An 18,337-nucleotide genomic window follows, 5' to 3' on the forward strand; every position below is an offset into this window, starting at 1 on the left:
ACACCCCTTCACCACTCATACGCTCCATTGGAGGTCGTGCATTGACTCTGGGCTGGAAACTGGGGAAAAAAGCCTCCCAAGCTCATACTCCGACATGCACAAGAGCCGACAGAATTGCTTGGGGGACACAGAGGCTGCAGACCGGCTGCGCACGGCACCCCGGCTCCTACTTATGCTGTTGGCCGCTGCTTGCCCTCAGTGGAAAGCTAAAACTGGAGAGTGGGAAGAAACAGGAAGGTTTTGCATTATGCTGTTATTTGCAGTGCCAGCAACAGCCAAAACAGATTAGTCGGTGTCCAAATTCAAGAGCACGTGCTTCAGAGCCAGCTTCCCAGTTGTTCACCATTTATCTACCCCTCATCTCCTCCTGAGATAGCGTTAACTATTTCTAAACTTGAGCAAGTCACCCTCAAATTATTTATCTCAATTTCAGCTAAAGGGAGTATTCCTGGCATGGCTGGTTTCCTCAAGAGCGCAACCAGTTTTTAGTGGAAATATCCACCTGTCTCCACAGCCAATTTCACAAAACAGTTGTAAAAAAAACGGAATTTAGTGCAGTCATTAACAAAAACATCCCACAATGATGAAGTTTTAGAGTACAAACTGCTACGGTTTTGTTCTGATGAATGACAATAATAGTCCACTTGTCCATGTCGAATATACCATCTCCAAAATACGAAGAGGTTGGGGCTCTGAGGAAAAAAAATGTTTTAGTGCTTTTCTCCTTTTCTTTCATTTTTTTTAACATTTCTAAGTAACATTTCCCACATTGACTAGTACTGAAAACTATTTTTGCCCCAAAGCTTAAATCCACGGAACTGATTTTTGCAGACATTTTAGGATATTTAATTTGTAGACTGTCTCTTGAATTGCATGCACCACGGAAGTTGTATTGAGAGGGGAGCGCTGGAGACAAGCAGGAAAGAGGTATAATGACGCAAATAATGGGATAGAGGGGAGAAATTGTAAGAACTTGTTGGGAACAGAAAAAAAGCTGAACTTTTTCTTTCAGCTTCAGATCTAAGACTAAAAATGAATTTATAGTTCAACAAAAAGGCATTTCTAATTTAAGTTTGCTCATTATAACAGTGAGTGCTGGGGGGAAGGAAGCTGTAGATGGAGGGGTAGGGAAAAGGAGGTTGTGGGTAAGAAAAAGGAAGAAGAAGAGAAGGAGAAAGCCATGCGCGGGCAGAAGAGAAAAGCACACTTTCTGGAGGGAGAGGTTGCAATGGACAGAAGAAACAGCAGAACAAACAACGAAGGAGAGAATTTACCGGAGAAGAAGAAAGCCATGGAGTTGGAAAAGAAAAAAAAAAAAGCATGAACAGCAGTGACTATTTGCTGAGGGAAAAGAAAAGAAATGAAAAAGAATCAAAAAGGATTCAAAACATGGGTAAATTTAATGCATTACTAATGCTAATTCCTGACAAAATATATGGTACTTATACTAATGGAAAACAGACACTCAAAAAGTTACACAAGTGTCAGGTAGAGAAAGAGGATAGAAACCAAGAAAAGTGAGAAAATCAAACAGGTGCCCAAAATTATGGGGTATGTACCTCCACAATACCTAGCTATGAATCATCTTCCATTTAAATAAATTCTTCACTGCCTTATTCCATCAGATTTGATTTGTTTTATCAAATAAATTAAGGTAAAGGTTCCTACAGTATTGGAGTGCTCAGATTTTTTTTCTGACCAAAAGGATCCAAGAATGTGTCTCATCTTGGAAACAGAAGCTGGTAAAAACGTAAAAGGATGCTGATTCGCCAAAGCTCAGACAAATGAAATATGAAGATGTCAGATACAGCGAAGGATGCTCAGAAGATGCAGATACTCATGAAGTGTGATGGCAACAGAGTAATCTTATGCCTGTCATGAGATCATCACTATGAGTAAACCTATTAGGAGATTATCACTATGAGTTAATCTATTTACATTTGATACAGACATAAACTTGTTAAAAATAACAGGTTCCCTTTTGCAATAGAATAACAACTAAGTGTACCTTGAAACTGCACTGGTAATATTAAATATTCAAATTACCAGAAGAGAAACGTGTCACAGCACAGTCATATGTTGTGCAAATATTTACCATTATATATTGCAATTAGAGAAGCAAATTCTCAAAGGTTGCAGTACTAAAACTGCATAAAATTAGAAAATAAATATTTAAATGGCAAACTGCTTCCAAATAAGAACAAACTGATATAGGCAAGTGAACTAAGCTTCCTCTTTGATGTTAAAATCTATTAAACCCATACCAAGTGCGTTTACATAGGTATAACTCTAAACATCTGGTTGCGTAGTCAGCACAGGCTGCTTTCTAAGCAACCAGTGGTAGACCCACACTGAGCTGAATTCTGTGTCAGATATTGAAGTCCATTTCTTTTTCTTTTTTCATAGCTCAAAGATAAAGGTATGTTCATAATAGTGTGGTTTTTCACTTAACGCTATGAAAGATGTTGCAAGGAAATTTTCTGCTTCAAGCTTGCAAATTCATTGTGTCATAGCAGGTATTTTTTTATCATTGATATTATTTTACATAATGAGGTTGTGTTTTTTTTTTTTTTTTTTCTTCAGTTTGTTGGTTCTGTTTGTTTGCTTGTTTTGCGTTTCATATCTTCCTCAGAAGCACCACAGATCCAAGTGACTGATGCAGGAGCCATGACTTAGAGGTCTAGACTGACTGAGGAGGTACTGCTACGGATGCTCTCAGGAGCTCATTTAGTGAGCCATATTCGCTAGCATAGACATACATCGATTTTTGTGATCCAACACTGGCAACACCTTTCCTGTGCCATGGGAAAAATCACCTGCAAATCCTTCAGCTTTCCCAACTGCCTGGTGAGCAGCTCACCCATTCTCAGACCACCTCATGAGATGTCCCTTAACTGGTCCCTTAACAGTGGAGGACACCACACAAATCCACAGGGATCTTGTTTTTCTGCTCAAGAGAGAAACACCTGGCCTAAACAAGTATTTAAGCTTGATGCTAATACTATGTGCAATGCAATAGCCTACCATACACAACAGACCAGGCCTCTTCTGCCTTCTGAACTGAGAGTTCAGTTCCTTCAGGTTGCTGTCTGTACAAAGCCTTCCTATGCAGCGCATTTAGGCTTGGCAGGAGTCACCCCAGGAGCAAAGGGAAGACAGAAACTAATTTTAAATACGTGCAAAAATGTCCCCTAGCATCACCATATACCATTTGTATTGCAAACACGTGTTAAAGCAAATCCTGTTTAGAGAACACTGAATTTGAAGTCTCTGTATTTAGCATATAATGATTACCTTACTCTTGCTAAAAATTGAGCACTAACTCTGTATCTGTCTGCTGAGAGGCAATATTGACATTCACACCAGCCTACTTCCAATTAGTTTGTAACAATATAATTTAATACTGCTTTTACAATGAAGGGCATTTCTAGTGTAAGACCATTAAAAAAAAAAAAGTAATGATTTTAAAACATGAGTGTTTGGATGATACTCTGAAGTGGAAGATGCATTATATGTATGAGCTTCAGTTGAGGCAAAACTCACATTTGCCTTGCTACGTAGTCTGTATTCTTCCTAATTTATAACAAAACCTTATGAGAAACCTTCCTGTAATTTAGTCTTAGCCTTCTCTACCTAAAATCCTCTGGAAAGAAGCTCAAGGAGGAGTTGTTGATCATTCTAGGTCTGTTGCTCATGGTTTGCATGCATTCGAGGCTGAGATTAACCTAGTACACTTTAAAACGTAGGTAATTAAAAAGAAAAATAAGCATCATAAATTATAGTCCATCCAAAGGGATCTTAAAATGGTTTACAGGCTACACCCCCAGATCACTCCATCCGTCACCCGCCGCAAGTACCTCCGGGATGAGCTGCAACAACTGCTGCACGGCGTATGGCAGCGGAGAGGAAGTGAGGAATACCAGCACATCGAATCGGAATTGCAGGGGGAATTTAGGTAGGAAGAATGTAATTACCCACTTTGGAGCCTGGCCAGACCACGGGGGTTAACATCTTATAAAGAGCCCTATGAGAATTTTAACAACCCCTCATGGTCAGGACCGCCAATTTATATTAGCTTTCAGGAGCGAGGTTAACAGCTCTGCTCAACTGGTTTCGTATGCCGCTGCAGGAAGCGGGGAGAAATTAACTTCTGCTCGTTCCCTGCAGTTTCCACCTAACTACTAAGCAGATTAATACTACTTAGCCTGCAACATCTGATGAGAATGCAGCAGAAGGCAGCGTGATTGAAAGCAGCAATGAATCAGAGCAACCGAGCCTTCAAAAGCTCTAGAGGAAGAAAATGTTTCCTGCTCCACTAAGTCCTCAGTCCTTGTAATGAAAGCTTTCAAGATCATCTCAGCAGGTATAATGATAAATATTTGTGAAGATGCACAGGGAGGAAGATGCACAGTGTTAACATCAGAAAGAGCTTCTCTCTCTCTCCAAGAGCAACCGCTTGGAAAGAGCAGGAAACTAAAGCATGTGCACACAACAGCTCCCTTCATATATGAAGCAAGTAATTGTCACAGATTAAAATGTAAACATATATCTTACATTAGCAAATAAGCAGGTGTGTGCATTTTAATTCTCTTTGCTCAAGTAAGCCTGGAAGTTAAAAGCAACAATGAAAGTGGGAAAGACGAGCAGGTAGGAAGAAAGAAAAGCATGCAGATGGTTCCCCCCCCCCCGTCACCTTTAAGCAATAAAAAAAATGCAGACTTGCTTCCAAGTTTCCCTCTTCCAAAATAAAATATCAAGTGAGGCTATAACGGAGCACAGCTTTTCACTACCATTGAGCTGAAAGCATTTGGAGCAAATTCCAAGAGACTGCCAAATACTCTTTGAAATTGTTTACATGATGTATCCATACCCCACAGAAGTATCTTATTTCTTCAACTAGGTTACACACAATTTAGAGGTATTTAACTTCTTTACCATAGACTAATGTAATGCACCGCAGATATTTTTATGCTGTTGTTTTGAAACTGCTGGATATCTGCAGGGGTGCATTTTATTTGCCTTCAGGTGATTTGTCTTGTTTGCATCAGACATAAATAATAAAAATATCATGGCATTCTAGGTGATTTTCTCTTAGAAATCCTTGTTTCCTATTATAATCAGAATTACTTGTTATTATGGAAGAAACTGGAGAAAGAAGGAACAAGAAGAGGCTTCAAATCAAGCCAGGTGGAGCATTTGGGGCTGTAAATATCCCTCGGTGATAGCAGAGCTGCTGGATATCACACGGACAACGCTACTGCTGCAGGAGCTTTGTGATTTATGCCAGTGAGAAAAGCCACCTTGACGAACAGAAAACAAAGGACAAACCAGCTCAGTGTTGATGCAGATTTTGAACATTAGGTTTAAGTTTCACAGGAAATACCGAAGACCAGCGGTTACAGGAATCTTGCAATGCTGAACATAGCTGGGAGTCTTCACTGGAGAGACGTCAGTCAGAGGCACAAATCACTTACGAGTGATTTGTACCACACAGTTGTAGCCCAGGTCTCACCAACTCTCCTCTGTTGAAGATAGGACAGTTTGTGCTTTTTAAGAGGGTTCACAGAGCAGTACCTGAATTCCAAGGACACCCTTGAATAAGCAGATAATAATTCAGTCTCTCCTGTAAGACCATCTTGCAAGGGTACTCCAGAGCACAGCAGCTATGAGAGCGAGCTTGCCTTTACGTTTAAACAGGTCTTGGCACTGGATTGCTATGATCCTCTCCTCCTCCCTAAACAGCTCTCATACAATTTTCAAGAGCTAAAAAGTGTTTAGGAGTTCATTTCTTCACTGACTTTCAAAATTAATTGAGCTCTTCTTAGCCTCCAAGAACTGAATTTTGTAAAGGCTTTAGACACTTACAAAGCTTTCACGAATACTCATTCCCTACTGATTCAAAGTATTTAGGAAAACATTAGCTCTGATTTAGAATCTGTGTCCTTTCTACATTCCAAGATAACCAAAACCAATGGTGTAAGATCTTTGAAACGCCACAGAAGGCGAAAGTTTTTAGCAACACTTAAATGTTTTAAAATTACTCCGAGTGAAATGAATGTGCAGAACAAACTCGTGCTTGCTCGCAGTAATGAGCACAGTTGCACTTGACTGATTATCGTGTCTTGAAAGGATTTGCTTGGCACTATCAGAAAGGTCTCCAACTCTGATGCTCATCTTTCATTTCACCTCGACTATGGAAAACTGAATAGGTCATAAGCCCAAAAAATGAATGGAAGATTCATTGCTCTGACCCAAGAGTCAGTTTGGAACACTGAAGACTGGCTACGCTCAGGATTACTTCTGGTTAAAGTGCTGTCAAGGTCTTCATGCTTTCGGCCTAAGCTGTGTTGCCTTTTGATCCATACAAAGCCTATTTTGTACATGTGAGCTCACACTTCATGAGCTTGCACCTTGTTACAGAGCTGCCCTGCTGGAAGCTCTGAATTCCCTCTGCCCCAGAAACCGGCCTGAGTAGGTTACTTCCAGAGGTAAGCTGTATAAAGAATGGGTCTCAGCTTATAATAGATACGGACAATAACTGAGTTTATGTGGAGATTATGTAGCTTGCTGCCAAATGCAAGCCAGCAGTACAGACTTGAGAAGTGGATTTATTCCTGTATTAAAAAAATAAATAAAAACATCAGCAAATGACCACGTCCATAAATTGACCTCATGCTTCAACTTTTTACTCAACTAAGCACAATGTCCAGGGCTACTGAGCAAGTCCTTTCCTTGTGATTACTACACATAGCTCTTAAGCTATATTCATGCCTCACCTTGGAGGCAGAAAATGCTACACATGTAAATAAAGTGCTTCAGGTATGCAAAATGCTACTTAAGGACAGAGAATTGAAGAAAAAACCCTACTCAGATAGCTCTAGATTGGATTTAGGACAACTTCCACTTAGGCTTCCAAGCAGAAGTCAGCAATTAAGAGTTCCTATAAAAATGAATGATGATAAACACGTAAATAAAAGGAGTGATCAGAAAATGTTGCTACTAACTGTCTAGCTGAAGAGCCTTAAACTGCAGAGCTATCTACGCTGCTGAAACATAAGCAAAGTCTTTTTCAAACAACAACAACAAAAGCACTTGTGTAATTTGCAGGGTCAGCACTGTTAATTTAAAGCAAGACCGTGGCACATTGAGGACCTTATCTGCATTTCTCTAAATCCATAGCACCGTAGAGATGCTGCACACTATGACAGATATGAACAACAATTAAACAATGTGGACAACTCTGTCAGTTATTTGCTATGACACCTTGAAAGAAAATAAATAACAGCAGCCTCTAGGTTTAATACAAGGTGGTGAAGAACAAGGAATGCATTTTGCCCCATTGGTTAGAGAGAACAAAAGTGGCCATGTATCGTAACACCTGGGAAAAGTCAGGGCATGCACAGCTGGCTGCGAGCTGGTCACACATTCCTGAGGTTACAATTACAGCCAGTGTTCTCAAACCAGCCTCACTGACAAGCAGTTGCAGATGGCCACAACGCTTATGTATGGAAATAGCTTTACTCAGCAAAATCTTAGAAAAATAACGTATCAATAGAAACACTTGTATATGTAGATGTAGCATTTTCTCAGTGATGTTTTCTTCAGCTAGCCCACAGGTCATGTAATATAAACTGAAACAGGAAATCTTTTGTGTTGCACATCCTATATATCATTTGGTACCAGAGTATCATTTTCTCCCGCGAGTAGACTTCGAGTGCAGTTAAAGCAGGGAAACACTATCGGCCTGGTAGGTTCTGTTCCCAGATCAGCCAACAGCCAGCTACGTGGCCAGTCCTCTTCTCAACATCTCAACACGCCAGCTTCATAATGGAGGAAAAGGGTGTGATGTCGCTCCCCTTTCTGCACACAACTGTGTCTCAGTCACTTGGATGAGCAGCACTGAGTACCCTCGAGTATTATTTTATAAGCTTTGTGAGTAACATGAGAAAAAAGCCTGCGTATGCTTTCCCTCAGCAGTAAGGCCATTTAAAATAACATTACATAAACATGTAGTGAAATGATCAAAACTCAAACATGGTAAAAACTGAAAGATGTCCTGCTTAGATATGATAATATAAAGAGAACATTTTCGCTATTTACAAAATGATCCTTGCAGGATGCTTCTTTAGTAAGGTGACCGGGGGATTACATGACCAGGTGACATTTTTTTTTGTGATGCTGAAGCATGGACATTTTGCATAGAAGAAAGGACAACAGCTGTCATTCTGTTAAAATGCAGGAGGGAAAAGATATTTAAAAGCAACATGTACTTTGAATTCTAGGTCTTCAAAGTCCTGAGTGTTTGACAAAATCTATAGCAGCAGCAATCTAGGAGAAATTATTAAACTTCTCACCACTGGGGCCAGAGCCAGCAATCGTGGCAGAAACATCAACTGAAATTTAAACTGGGACACTGGTGTCTATTTGTGCCGCTTAATAAATCTAATTTGCATGACCATCTTTTCCAGAATAGAATATACAAAAACTGCGTCATCTGAATGCAACTATAAATGTTTTAATTGCAGAGTTTTCTCTCTAAAACCACAGAAAAACAAACATGCAAGAACATTGCTCATATCTGCTGTCCCTGAGCAAGAGCCCTGCTGCTGCGATGAGTCCAGTCTAACAGATGAACATCTTCATGCACATGATCAACAAGGCCAAAAGGTCACCATGGTTTTAATTTTCTATAAAACTCGTATCTTCAACTAGACTTCGCATACATTTTTCAGATAGTACACATACCTTCAAGTCAGCAAATAACAGATTAAAAAATCACTCGGTGTAAACTCCTATTCATAATTTTGATCCAAAACAGCCCCAAGTAGAGCAAACTTCTCCAGAACGTCCAGCTTTCCATGTTATTGGGCCCTACATAGGGCTCCTTGGTACACAGACAGACTCTGTGAAGGAGAGGAGATTTCACCAGGGTAAAGAGTGTGAGACCAAACCTCTGTACATCTGTAATCATACAATTCCCCCCTTACTACTGGTGTTTCACACCAAACTTATTATCGTTTCATTTACAAATCTTTTTAATAATTAGTTTAAATTCGACTCCCAGTTTTGGAGGTTAATAATAGCAAGTTAGTCAAAGCCTTGAGTTTGTTGTGAGATAAATTTGAACTTGTATATCCCCTTCTGTATATAGCGATTTTCAAAGATAATTTTATTCAGCTTGTAACTACCAGCACAAATGCTGATTCTAAATATATCTGCTGAACTCCAAATGACTTCTGTTTATAGAAATAGGACATAACAAGCTATTAAATCTTCCTTACAACAAATTGTCCTATGCCAAAATACTTGCTCCAGATTTTTGAGCTACGGTTTAAAGACCTGGGCTGACAACCATAAGAAAAGTTGTAAGATAGCTATCATTGCAATGTATTTTATCACTGAAGTCCTTCTTTAGAATATTCAAATTATTTGATTTTAGTTTTAGTTCTGCATCCTCGCAGGTTTTTTAAAAAAAATAAAAAACACTGGTGCTTGGGACCTGCATTAAATGATTTAAGAATTCAGCATGACACCTTCTTTCTATATAGCATCCAAGCAAATGCAGAAGAGACAGCACACGGTAGTAACAACAACAACAAAACCCTGCATACTTTTGGTGACTCTTAGTTCTAAAAAGTTAGAAATTACAGACTCCACCACTTACTTTTTTTTTTTTTTTCCTCCCTCCCCTCTGCAGCTCCAACCAACTCAAGAAAGATTAAGCTGTTTCTTTAGTTTCCAAAACCTAGAAGTGGTTAGTAACTATTAACAGGTTCTTATTCTAAGTTACACACACCTGAACTGTCAGGGAACAGAAATTTTGACTAAGTAAGAGTCAAACTCTGTCTGGTTGAAGTGAAGAGGAACAGAAATCCCACAGTACATTGCTTTGAAATAATCTATTTATCACTAGTTGGTTTGGGCCAGAAGTTTGACAAGAATCATACTTAGATCTACTCCTCACAGCTGAAACCATTTGCCTTTCAACAACAACAACTACTTTGTATGAAATAAACTTTTCATTTTTCCTGAAAGGATTTTCGTTTGATTTCTCCTGAAGTGAGAGGAAATTATTATTATTTTTTTAAAAACAAAACACAACACACCTACTTAATGAATACAAGAGGGTTCCTCATTCTCCCTTCTTTTCAATTTAAGACAATAAACTCTTCTCTTTTGTCAGGAAGGGTCCCTCTCATTCATATCGTGGAGTCAGTACCCGGCTAACGAGAACAAGGAAAGACACAACCTCTTTATTATTTTACATCCACTTATATAATTATACCTGACTCAGCGACCTTAAAATCCTCCAGAAATAAGGTAGAACCTTAATTTTCTTACAACAAAAGGAATGCTCCTATACAAACACTTTATACAGAGGTCAAAATGGTTGCTCCTTGTGAATATTCTAATTTAAACAGGCATTTCAAGTGTTGAAGCACAAAATATCTGTATCTAAAATATCTAAAAAATGTAATGATTCAATTAATGCTGAGTTACTCCATGCATGAATGAACAATTTGACCTGGGCTTGAATACAGTATTTCAATAATGCAGCTGCCATATTCATTGGTCTCTACATTTCCTGAAAACTAATCTGCCAAATAAGTTATACAGTATTAATCTTCTGTGCTTCCGTTCTTGGAGTGCTGAGTTAGTAATGCACCACAATTGCACATCACATCACTGAAATGCTACATTTTTTTAAATAACCTTTACAGATATTATAACTTTAACACATTTTAGGTTGAGGAACTACAACTACCACATTTGAGGATCTGAGTGGCAAGTACTGGCTTCTAGGTAACTTCAGGTCAATTTAGGCACTAATTTTTAAATAACTTCATTTAGTTATTTTTTAAAAGCTCCATGGAGTATTCTATCTGTGGTTTTGAGGTCTGATTTTTTCCAAGAGGCTGTCAGAACCATAGCTGATCTGTACTTCAAACCCTTAGTAATGTGTTATCTGTCATAAGGTGTATAGAAAATAAATGAACTAGGGTTAAAGCTATTTTCATATAAAACAAAAATTTCCATGTACTACGTAAGAGCCTCACGTATACCACTTCATTGATACTATTCCAACCTGCAGTCATGTGAAATGTTGGATCTAACAGAGCACGCTCTGAGAAAGCTTTACCCATAATACCAAGCAACGACTTGTAGAGTTCAGATGAAATCTTTGCTAGCCTGGGCCCTCATGAGCAATTGTTCTCCTATAAATATAGCTTGTTTCATTTCAGGGAGAAATTACAAGGACAGAAATAACTCTTGAGCAAAACCAAATTCAGTTTTGCTTTGGCAGAGTAATTCAACCCAGAGGAATCATCAGGAAAATTACTGATGTGCAAAAGGACTCGCAATTGATCGACAAAGGACTACAATAACACTGGACAAACATTTACAATTTCAGATACATAAATGACTAAAAAAATAACTAAGAAATCTCTAACTGCAGATGACAACAGCATTACGGTTAATATCTAATCACAAGATTGTGAGAATGTTCAGTAGTGGGGGACAGGATTAACATATTGCTTTAAAACATTCCATTACTTTCTGCATCTGTTTACTGATAATAAAAGAAACAGCTGTTCTAAATGTAACATTAACAGGTGTAAACCATTCATTTGAGATTTTAAAACAATAATTCTCATCCATTTCCTCTTTAGCTATTTTGAAACGTCATTATGAACACCCCTCCTATTAGCTTACACAATTAACTTGTAATTGTTTAACCTCTTCTCATGTCCGCAAAACATATACATGTGGAGTTAGCTTCCTTCTCATTTTGTGCAAAAGGCTCTGTTCTTATGCAGTGCACATCCTGAACTAATTCACCAGATGTGTTCCATAAAATGTTTGGTCACACTATTCAGCAGCTTTCCTTTAACAACTGTTCTATATCAAATTTACTGTAAAAAAGCATCATAATTATGAAGTAACACAGTATCAAATTCACAGACCTAATATCTCGCTATGTGTAGTTAAACTATGAATGATAATTGAGCTTGAAATTGTATATTTACTTTAAATAAGTCCTCCAAATCATCTGCAACAATGTGTGCTTAATTCGAAGCCATTAACAAAAGATTTAACATTTCCACATTTATACTCTCCATAATTTTAGGTATGATACTCCACACTTGAGAGCTAGAGAAAATAAAAGCCAATTCTGGTAGGTTTCCATTTGAAAAATGTACCTTAAGTTTCTTACAATGGTTAACCCAACCTGCTAAATGCTAGACATAAAAGGAAAAATATATACATATATATTTATATATATAAAAAATAGATAAGTCAAGAATCCTTCAAAATTGCCATTGCAGACAGAAAAATAACTCAGAGATAGGTTTAAGAAACACAGACACACGAGACCTTACAAAACCAAAACCAGACCTATTCATGACAGATAAAACAAACTCTGAAGACCAAATATTACAACACTTTCCCAAATAAGTAAATAAATGAAAAAAAAATCTGCTCTTTGATGTTTACTTTCATTGAAGTAATACCACTATGCAAGTAAAAAAGAAATAGAATGAAACCACTTGCATAGATTTTGACTGGGGAATTACCAGCTTTGTAACTAAGATGTTGCTTGAAGGTGTTGATTCTATTGCTAAATATTTTAAATATTCTATATTAAAATACAGAAATATAGATGAGGAACCCAATTTAACAACATACATCATAGATATGACTGCTGCCAATGACTTGCTAAGCGTTCCTGAAATAAGTTAAACATTCCTCTGTTTTTACTATTATTCTCTGAACTGCTACTATTCATACTGAAGGAAGAAAGAAATCCATGGAAATACTCCAAATCCCTTCACACACGCTTCTTAACCAAGGGGAAATGGAAACTTCACTATTAGGATTCTTAATACGTTTAGAAAAGAAATATGTAAAAGACGTTACCTTCATTGCATGCTTATATATATATATATATATATGCAGGGAAAATCATTCTTTCTTCAATGAGATTTTCCTGTTTTAAAAAAGAAAATTGACATTCAATGGTTTCACATTTAAAGAATATGTAACTTTTCAGAATTTGGGGAAGGTGGATGCTCAAGCTGTAAATGCACCAGCACTGCTGATCAAAGCGCACAATCGTGTGAAAATCATGCATGTGAAAAAAATGGCAAGTCTACACACAGATTTTTTTTTTTTTTTTTTAACTACTATCACTAGAGCCTATTTTAGCCTGAAAAGCCCTAAATTATTACACAAGGACCACTGCTACCTGCACTAAGCTTATTTTGGGAAGGGGAGAAACAACGCACCATGAGAAGTTTCACAAGCAGTAACACTTTGACATGCTTGTGGCTGGAAGGAAGGCACAATGGTCACGCTCAGCTGCTGATTTTAATCACCAAATTTGCACACACACACACACACACACACACACAAAAAAAAAAAATAAAAAAGTACCAGCAGAGGGCAGCGCAAATACTTCAAGTCAGGCAAGACACCCAGACCTGGTCACCATGCTGAGGCGGCCTGCCCTGCCTGCTCGACGCCATCACCTCACAGGCCTGCCTCTGGCCTTTCCTCTAAAGGAAGAGGCCAAGTACAACAATAACTATGTCTATTCGTTGTTTCACATCAGAAGTTAAAGAGTTTTTCTTTATTTCAAAGAGCAAATGCCATATACAGGCAGGTGGAAGACATGTAGCCCACGCACACTCTGAGGAGAGCCTGGTGGGATTTGTCACTTCATGAAAGGTCTGAGTGACACCAGGCATGGATATGACAACACGTTGCTGGGCCTTCCTTTGTGAGAGTCATTACACCAAGCCCACCATTTCGGCTTCCTTTAAACCACCCAATCTAAAGCCATCCCCCGCTCCCATCAGCGAGCTCAGTACCAGAGCAACTCACCGTTTGTAACTCACGTGCCCAGGCTTGCTCCCCAAAGCCATCCTGCCAGCACCCAGCCTCAGCACAGCCCTCAGCACCCCACAAAGACAGAAAACAAACTGTATGCTCGCCTACCTAAGGGAAATGAAAAAGGGCAGTCTCTGTGGCAGCAGCCAGCCAGCCTGACCTGAAAGGCAAGAGGGAAGCCCCAGGGCCTAAGGGCTTGGCCTAGTGCACCTGCCCTGAGAGAAATGCCTGGTGCTAATTTGCTGCCATGGCAAATGAGACCAGCTTGGCACCTGTGTAAAATATTGTAAATCCCAATTTACCCTCCCTTTTTTAACTCAGCCTAGGGGATGGATAGCTATTGAACACTTTTTCCTCTGAAACAGTTCTACTGTATGAAAGCATTTGATGCTGCCACTAGTCTCATCAAAGATACTAGTACTTGGTCCAAAGTAAACAGTTTACTTTTCGGTAAATAAATATTAATTTCATTAAATGCTATATATTACATCAATTACTCTTCCCAACTGACTATACAAGGTGTACATATTCTTTTAAAGTTTACCAGACTTCATTTGGTGATCCATTCTCCCAATTATCTTTGGCATTTATGTTAGGGCTACTCTTTGAACTCTTAACAGTTTATATCCAAACAGAAATTTAAATAAACTATAACCTTCTGTATCCACTGACAACCTGGGATCCTGTTTCCCCCCTGGAGCCAAGTATCACATCTCCTTCCTGTGCCTCCCTGCACCTAGTCTCTAAAAAACTGCACTGACTGATGTTTACAGCCAACATGCGCCCAATTTTCCAGTCACGATCTCATCCTGTGCCTCTCTCACCGGCACAAAATCCCTCCGTAAACTCATCCCAACACACCAAAATCTGTTGAAACCTTTAGCAGGTGGGAAGCATAATGCCTGGACCCAAAAGAAAGGTGGCTAACCGCTTGGTCAACCACGTGGTGGCACCAGGCATCAGATGGCCTTTCAGTCAGGCAGCACATCAACCCGCAAAATATCTGCAGGCCTTCAGAGGTACTCCTCTGCTATGTTCTAAGGCTGCATCAAGTATTACAGTAGATATTAAAATTTCTCTTCTTACAGAAAGACCACTCCTTCCCACTTAACTACTGTCACGCAGCATTCACTTGAAGGCTCTCAGAGCCTAATGTTTCACCTGTTCTCAGTCTGACCTCGCACATACATGAGAGGTAGGAAACAGCAACAGAGAAAGTTGCATTTTCTTGTGCTCCTGCTCCTACCAAGACAGCAACAGTAACGGAGTAGCTTGTTTACTACAACATCTTCTCTTAGATCATGCCTTTGCTCCATTCTTCCAGGTAATAAATGCTATTTCCTTTTGCATTTAGTGTCCTATATTTTCTTCTATGCGCCTCACAAGCAGAAGTCAGCATGTGTTTTGAATGGAGCAGAAGTCTCAGCAGCAGGTGGCTGGGTCATCTGCATGCATAATAGAGCAAATGCTGGATTCAGCCTGCCTTTTGCCTGCATGGAGGCACAAGGTGTATGCTGTCATGTATTGCTGTTAGGCAATTTCTTAACTTCATTCACTAGTTCAACATTGGTTGAAACACAGCAGTAAACCAGTAACTTGCATTTTCATTGTGTGCATTTGCTTATCTGGTCTGATATTCTCATCCACAAACTAGCTTACACTTAGGCCTTTTAGCAACCTTCTAACCACTTGTCTAGCAGCTACAGAAATACTGAAAAAGTAGGTCTAACTCTCAGTTTCCTAATGCCAAGATTTGCTATGACAGAACAACTGGGGATAGACAAATTTTCAGGTGACCTTTCTTGAAACTTTTAAAACATACTAATTCAGAGACAGTGCAGCTGCTATGCACAGAAGACATAATCTAATAACTTTGTGGAAGTAGCTGACTACTCCAAATACAGGAGAAAACACTACATTATGGAAGGAAGAGGATGAACAAGTTTACCAGAATCAGCAGCTCTTTATATAGCAGACTTCTCTCTAGTTATGCCACATTCTCCTTAAGTGGGGACTGTTTGTGCTTCTTGCTCCCAGTTTATGTACAGCACTTTACCAACACATACTGACACTTGCTTCCAGTGCCAACCTTTCCAACCTGTAGTTGTTACTCTGATCCTTTCATCTTTTAAATCATTTGCCAGTTTTTGATGACCTTTAAAAATTATCATCTCCTGTCATAGTGCAGTAAGTTTTGCCAGGCTACGATGAAAGCAGTTTCTATATCAAAATGTTTTAGATATGAAGTGGTTACTGTTATTTTCTAAACATGCAGCAATAAGGACAGAATCAAGCCGGTTGAGAATATTTCTTTATTAGATTCTTTAAAAAAAAAAAAAAAAAAAAAAGTGGAGTTGTTTCTCTACAGTATTAATTTGTGAAGTAGCATTGGAATCTAAATCAAAAAAACTCCAGAAAGTGAGCTTACAATAATAAAAAATCATTATACAAAAGCTTTACACAAAACATTCTGAAGTTACAGAGTAACGATCAAAATTAAGTAAGAGAGAAATGATCCCACACAAAATGTTCCATTTACTGAATAAATTCCTTGGAGTTGTGCTTGTTAACTTCTGGAATATCTGTTAAGTGATGAAAAAAAGGACGACCATGAACACAGCCTTTATTTTCCCTTCCAAGCTGTTGCTTCATCCTGTAAATTGTGTTTTGTACATCTTCTTTTGACAAATGTAAGGGCAGCTGCCGAGCTAAACGCACTGCTTCTCCCTGTGGAAAGGAAAACAAAACCAAAAACCCAATAGTTTTAAAGTACTGCTTTGTAATATATTAACCTGAGGCTACCAGAAAGCAGGAATTAAGCACTCACTGTTGAAAGGTCACTTTTCTCTTTTCTGCTGATATATTCTGAACATTCTGAATCCCAGAAACTCAAATGGAACTCTAAACATATCTTACTGGTCATTTCATGCACTTCTACAACAGTGTCACACATAGTCAGTCTCCTGGTCATGTCTGTACTCTTTCCTTTCTTTTAGGGTCCACTTTTGCAAGATGCTCAGTGTTTCTGAATGAATCTTATGATTTTCTGTTGGCAACAGTATCAGCTGAAGACATCAGTTAACAAGACACACTGTACACCACAAGATAAAGAACTAGCATAAATTAAACAGCTATACAGTTTTAAAAATAATACAGTGAAATTTTAAATCAATGCTGTATTAGCTATAATATACTGCATGCTGTATTAGCTATAATATACTGCATGCAATTATCTCACAGTAGTAGAAAGCAGAAGTGACTAGTTACTAAACACAACTACTGAAGCACCCATCCGCAAATAATCAGACAACTTCCAAATGAATTTGTCAGACAATTTTTGCTTCTGGGTCTGCCAGAAGATGGTAAAAGATGAGGACATGCTGACGGCTCAAACATGAAACTGGTGATAGAAGTTGCAATTCTGAACATGACAGCAATCTGCACTTCTAGTATTTAGCCCACCTGAATGGCAAAAAACATCCAGTGCTTATTTTATAATCATTTTGTTCATGATTGCAAGCCATATACTTCCTAGTAAACATGCATTTTCCAGCTACTATTATTACTGTATGTGCTTCCTCTTTCTAAATGCTCCTCACAGGATCTTTTTTTTTTTTAATAAAGCTTCCTTTGATACCTCTTAATATCTACCTTTATTATTTGTATATATACACACACCTTTATGCACACACACCTCTCTTCTAAACACCAGCCTTCATACAAACCAACTCTGTCCCAGTCCATCTGACTAATGAGTATTTGTAAGTAGAAGAAATAAAGCTTCTACCTCCAAACCAAGTTACATTCCTGTCTCAGCGCTTAACTCACCCCTTCTTCAAGGGTACATGAATGAGAATGGTTCAGTAGTACACATCACACAAACAGGATCACACTTGCTCCAAAGGCAGCTGTAAATTAACTGCCTCCAAAAGACAGGAAAAGATTTGTGTAAGTAATATTTAAAAAGTAAAGTATATATTCTATGTAAATGCCCAAGTCCCACTCAGTAGCCTGATTCAGGAAAGCATGTTGGCAATTGCTTAAACCAAGAAAAAATTGAGCATGTACTTTGGTATTCTTTCTTCACAGATTGCTAGGAATTGGGATTAAGGATAGCATTAGTGAAACATCTAGAAATAAAATAAAAAATGATCAAAAACTACTCTTCTTAGTTATTCCAGCTTTAACTAGTACTGTATGAATTAATTGTATCTGAAACTTCATGCCTATTATTGTCTCTGGACAGACAAGGTTATCTATTTGCATATCAAATACTGACAGAAGACATTCAAGTTCCAACTCCTGAAAACAGTTAAAGATTCTTTTACTCAAGTACCATACCTCTAGCTGCTTATGAAAAATGCTGGCTGCTGGTGAAGAACACGTGGGTTCCTCTGCCAGCACACAGCAGAGCTTACTAGTGCACTGAACACAGTGGTCTTAT

At 38.5% G+C, this 18,337-nt stretch overlaps 1 protein-coding gene and 1 long non-coding RNA gene across 7 annotated transcripts in view; both read right to left on the reverse strand.

Annotated features, from left to right (window-relative positions):
- Window positions 1-8,001: 8,001 nt before the first annotated feature.
- On the reverse strand, window positions 8,002-8,897 carry LOC118170347. The gene is made up of 2 exons (XR_004752670.1): window positions 8,746-8,897; window positions 8,002-8,225 (listed from the first exon to the last, which is right to left on the reverse strand). It is a non-coding gene; the product is annotated as an uncharacterized LOC118170347 (long non-coding RNA).
- Window positions 8,898-16,191: 7,294 nt separating this feature from the next.
- PMS1 (PMS1 homolog 1, mismatch repair system component) overlaps window positions 16,192-18,337 on the reverse strand; it is a 43,732-nt gene continuing 41,586 nt past the window's right edge. For 5 of the 6 annotated variants that reach the window (XM_035330961.1, XM_035330960.1, XM_035330963.1 and 2 more), the window contains exon 13: window positions 16,192-16,620. In XM_035330961.1, coding sequence (XP_035186852.1) covers window positions 16,429-16,620 — 192 coding nt within the window. In that variant the 3' untranslated portion in view covers window positions 16,192-16,428. Of the gene's footprint in view, window positions 16,621-16,720; window positions 16,940-18,337 lie in introns of all 6 variants that reach the window. The other variant, XR_004752187.1, reaches the window with a different exon arrangement.

Source organism: Oxyura jamaicensis, chromosome 7, assembly GCF_011077185.1.
Source record: "Oxyura jamaicensis isolate SHBP4307 breed ruddy duck chromosome 7, BPBGC_Ojam_1.0, whole genome shotgun sequence".
NCBI lineage: Eukaryota > Metazoa > Chordata > Aves > Anseriformes > Anatidae > Oxyura > Oxyura jamaicensis.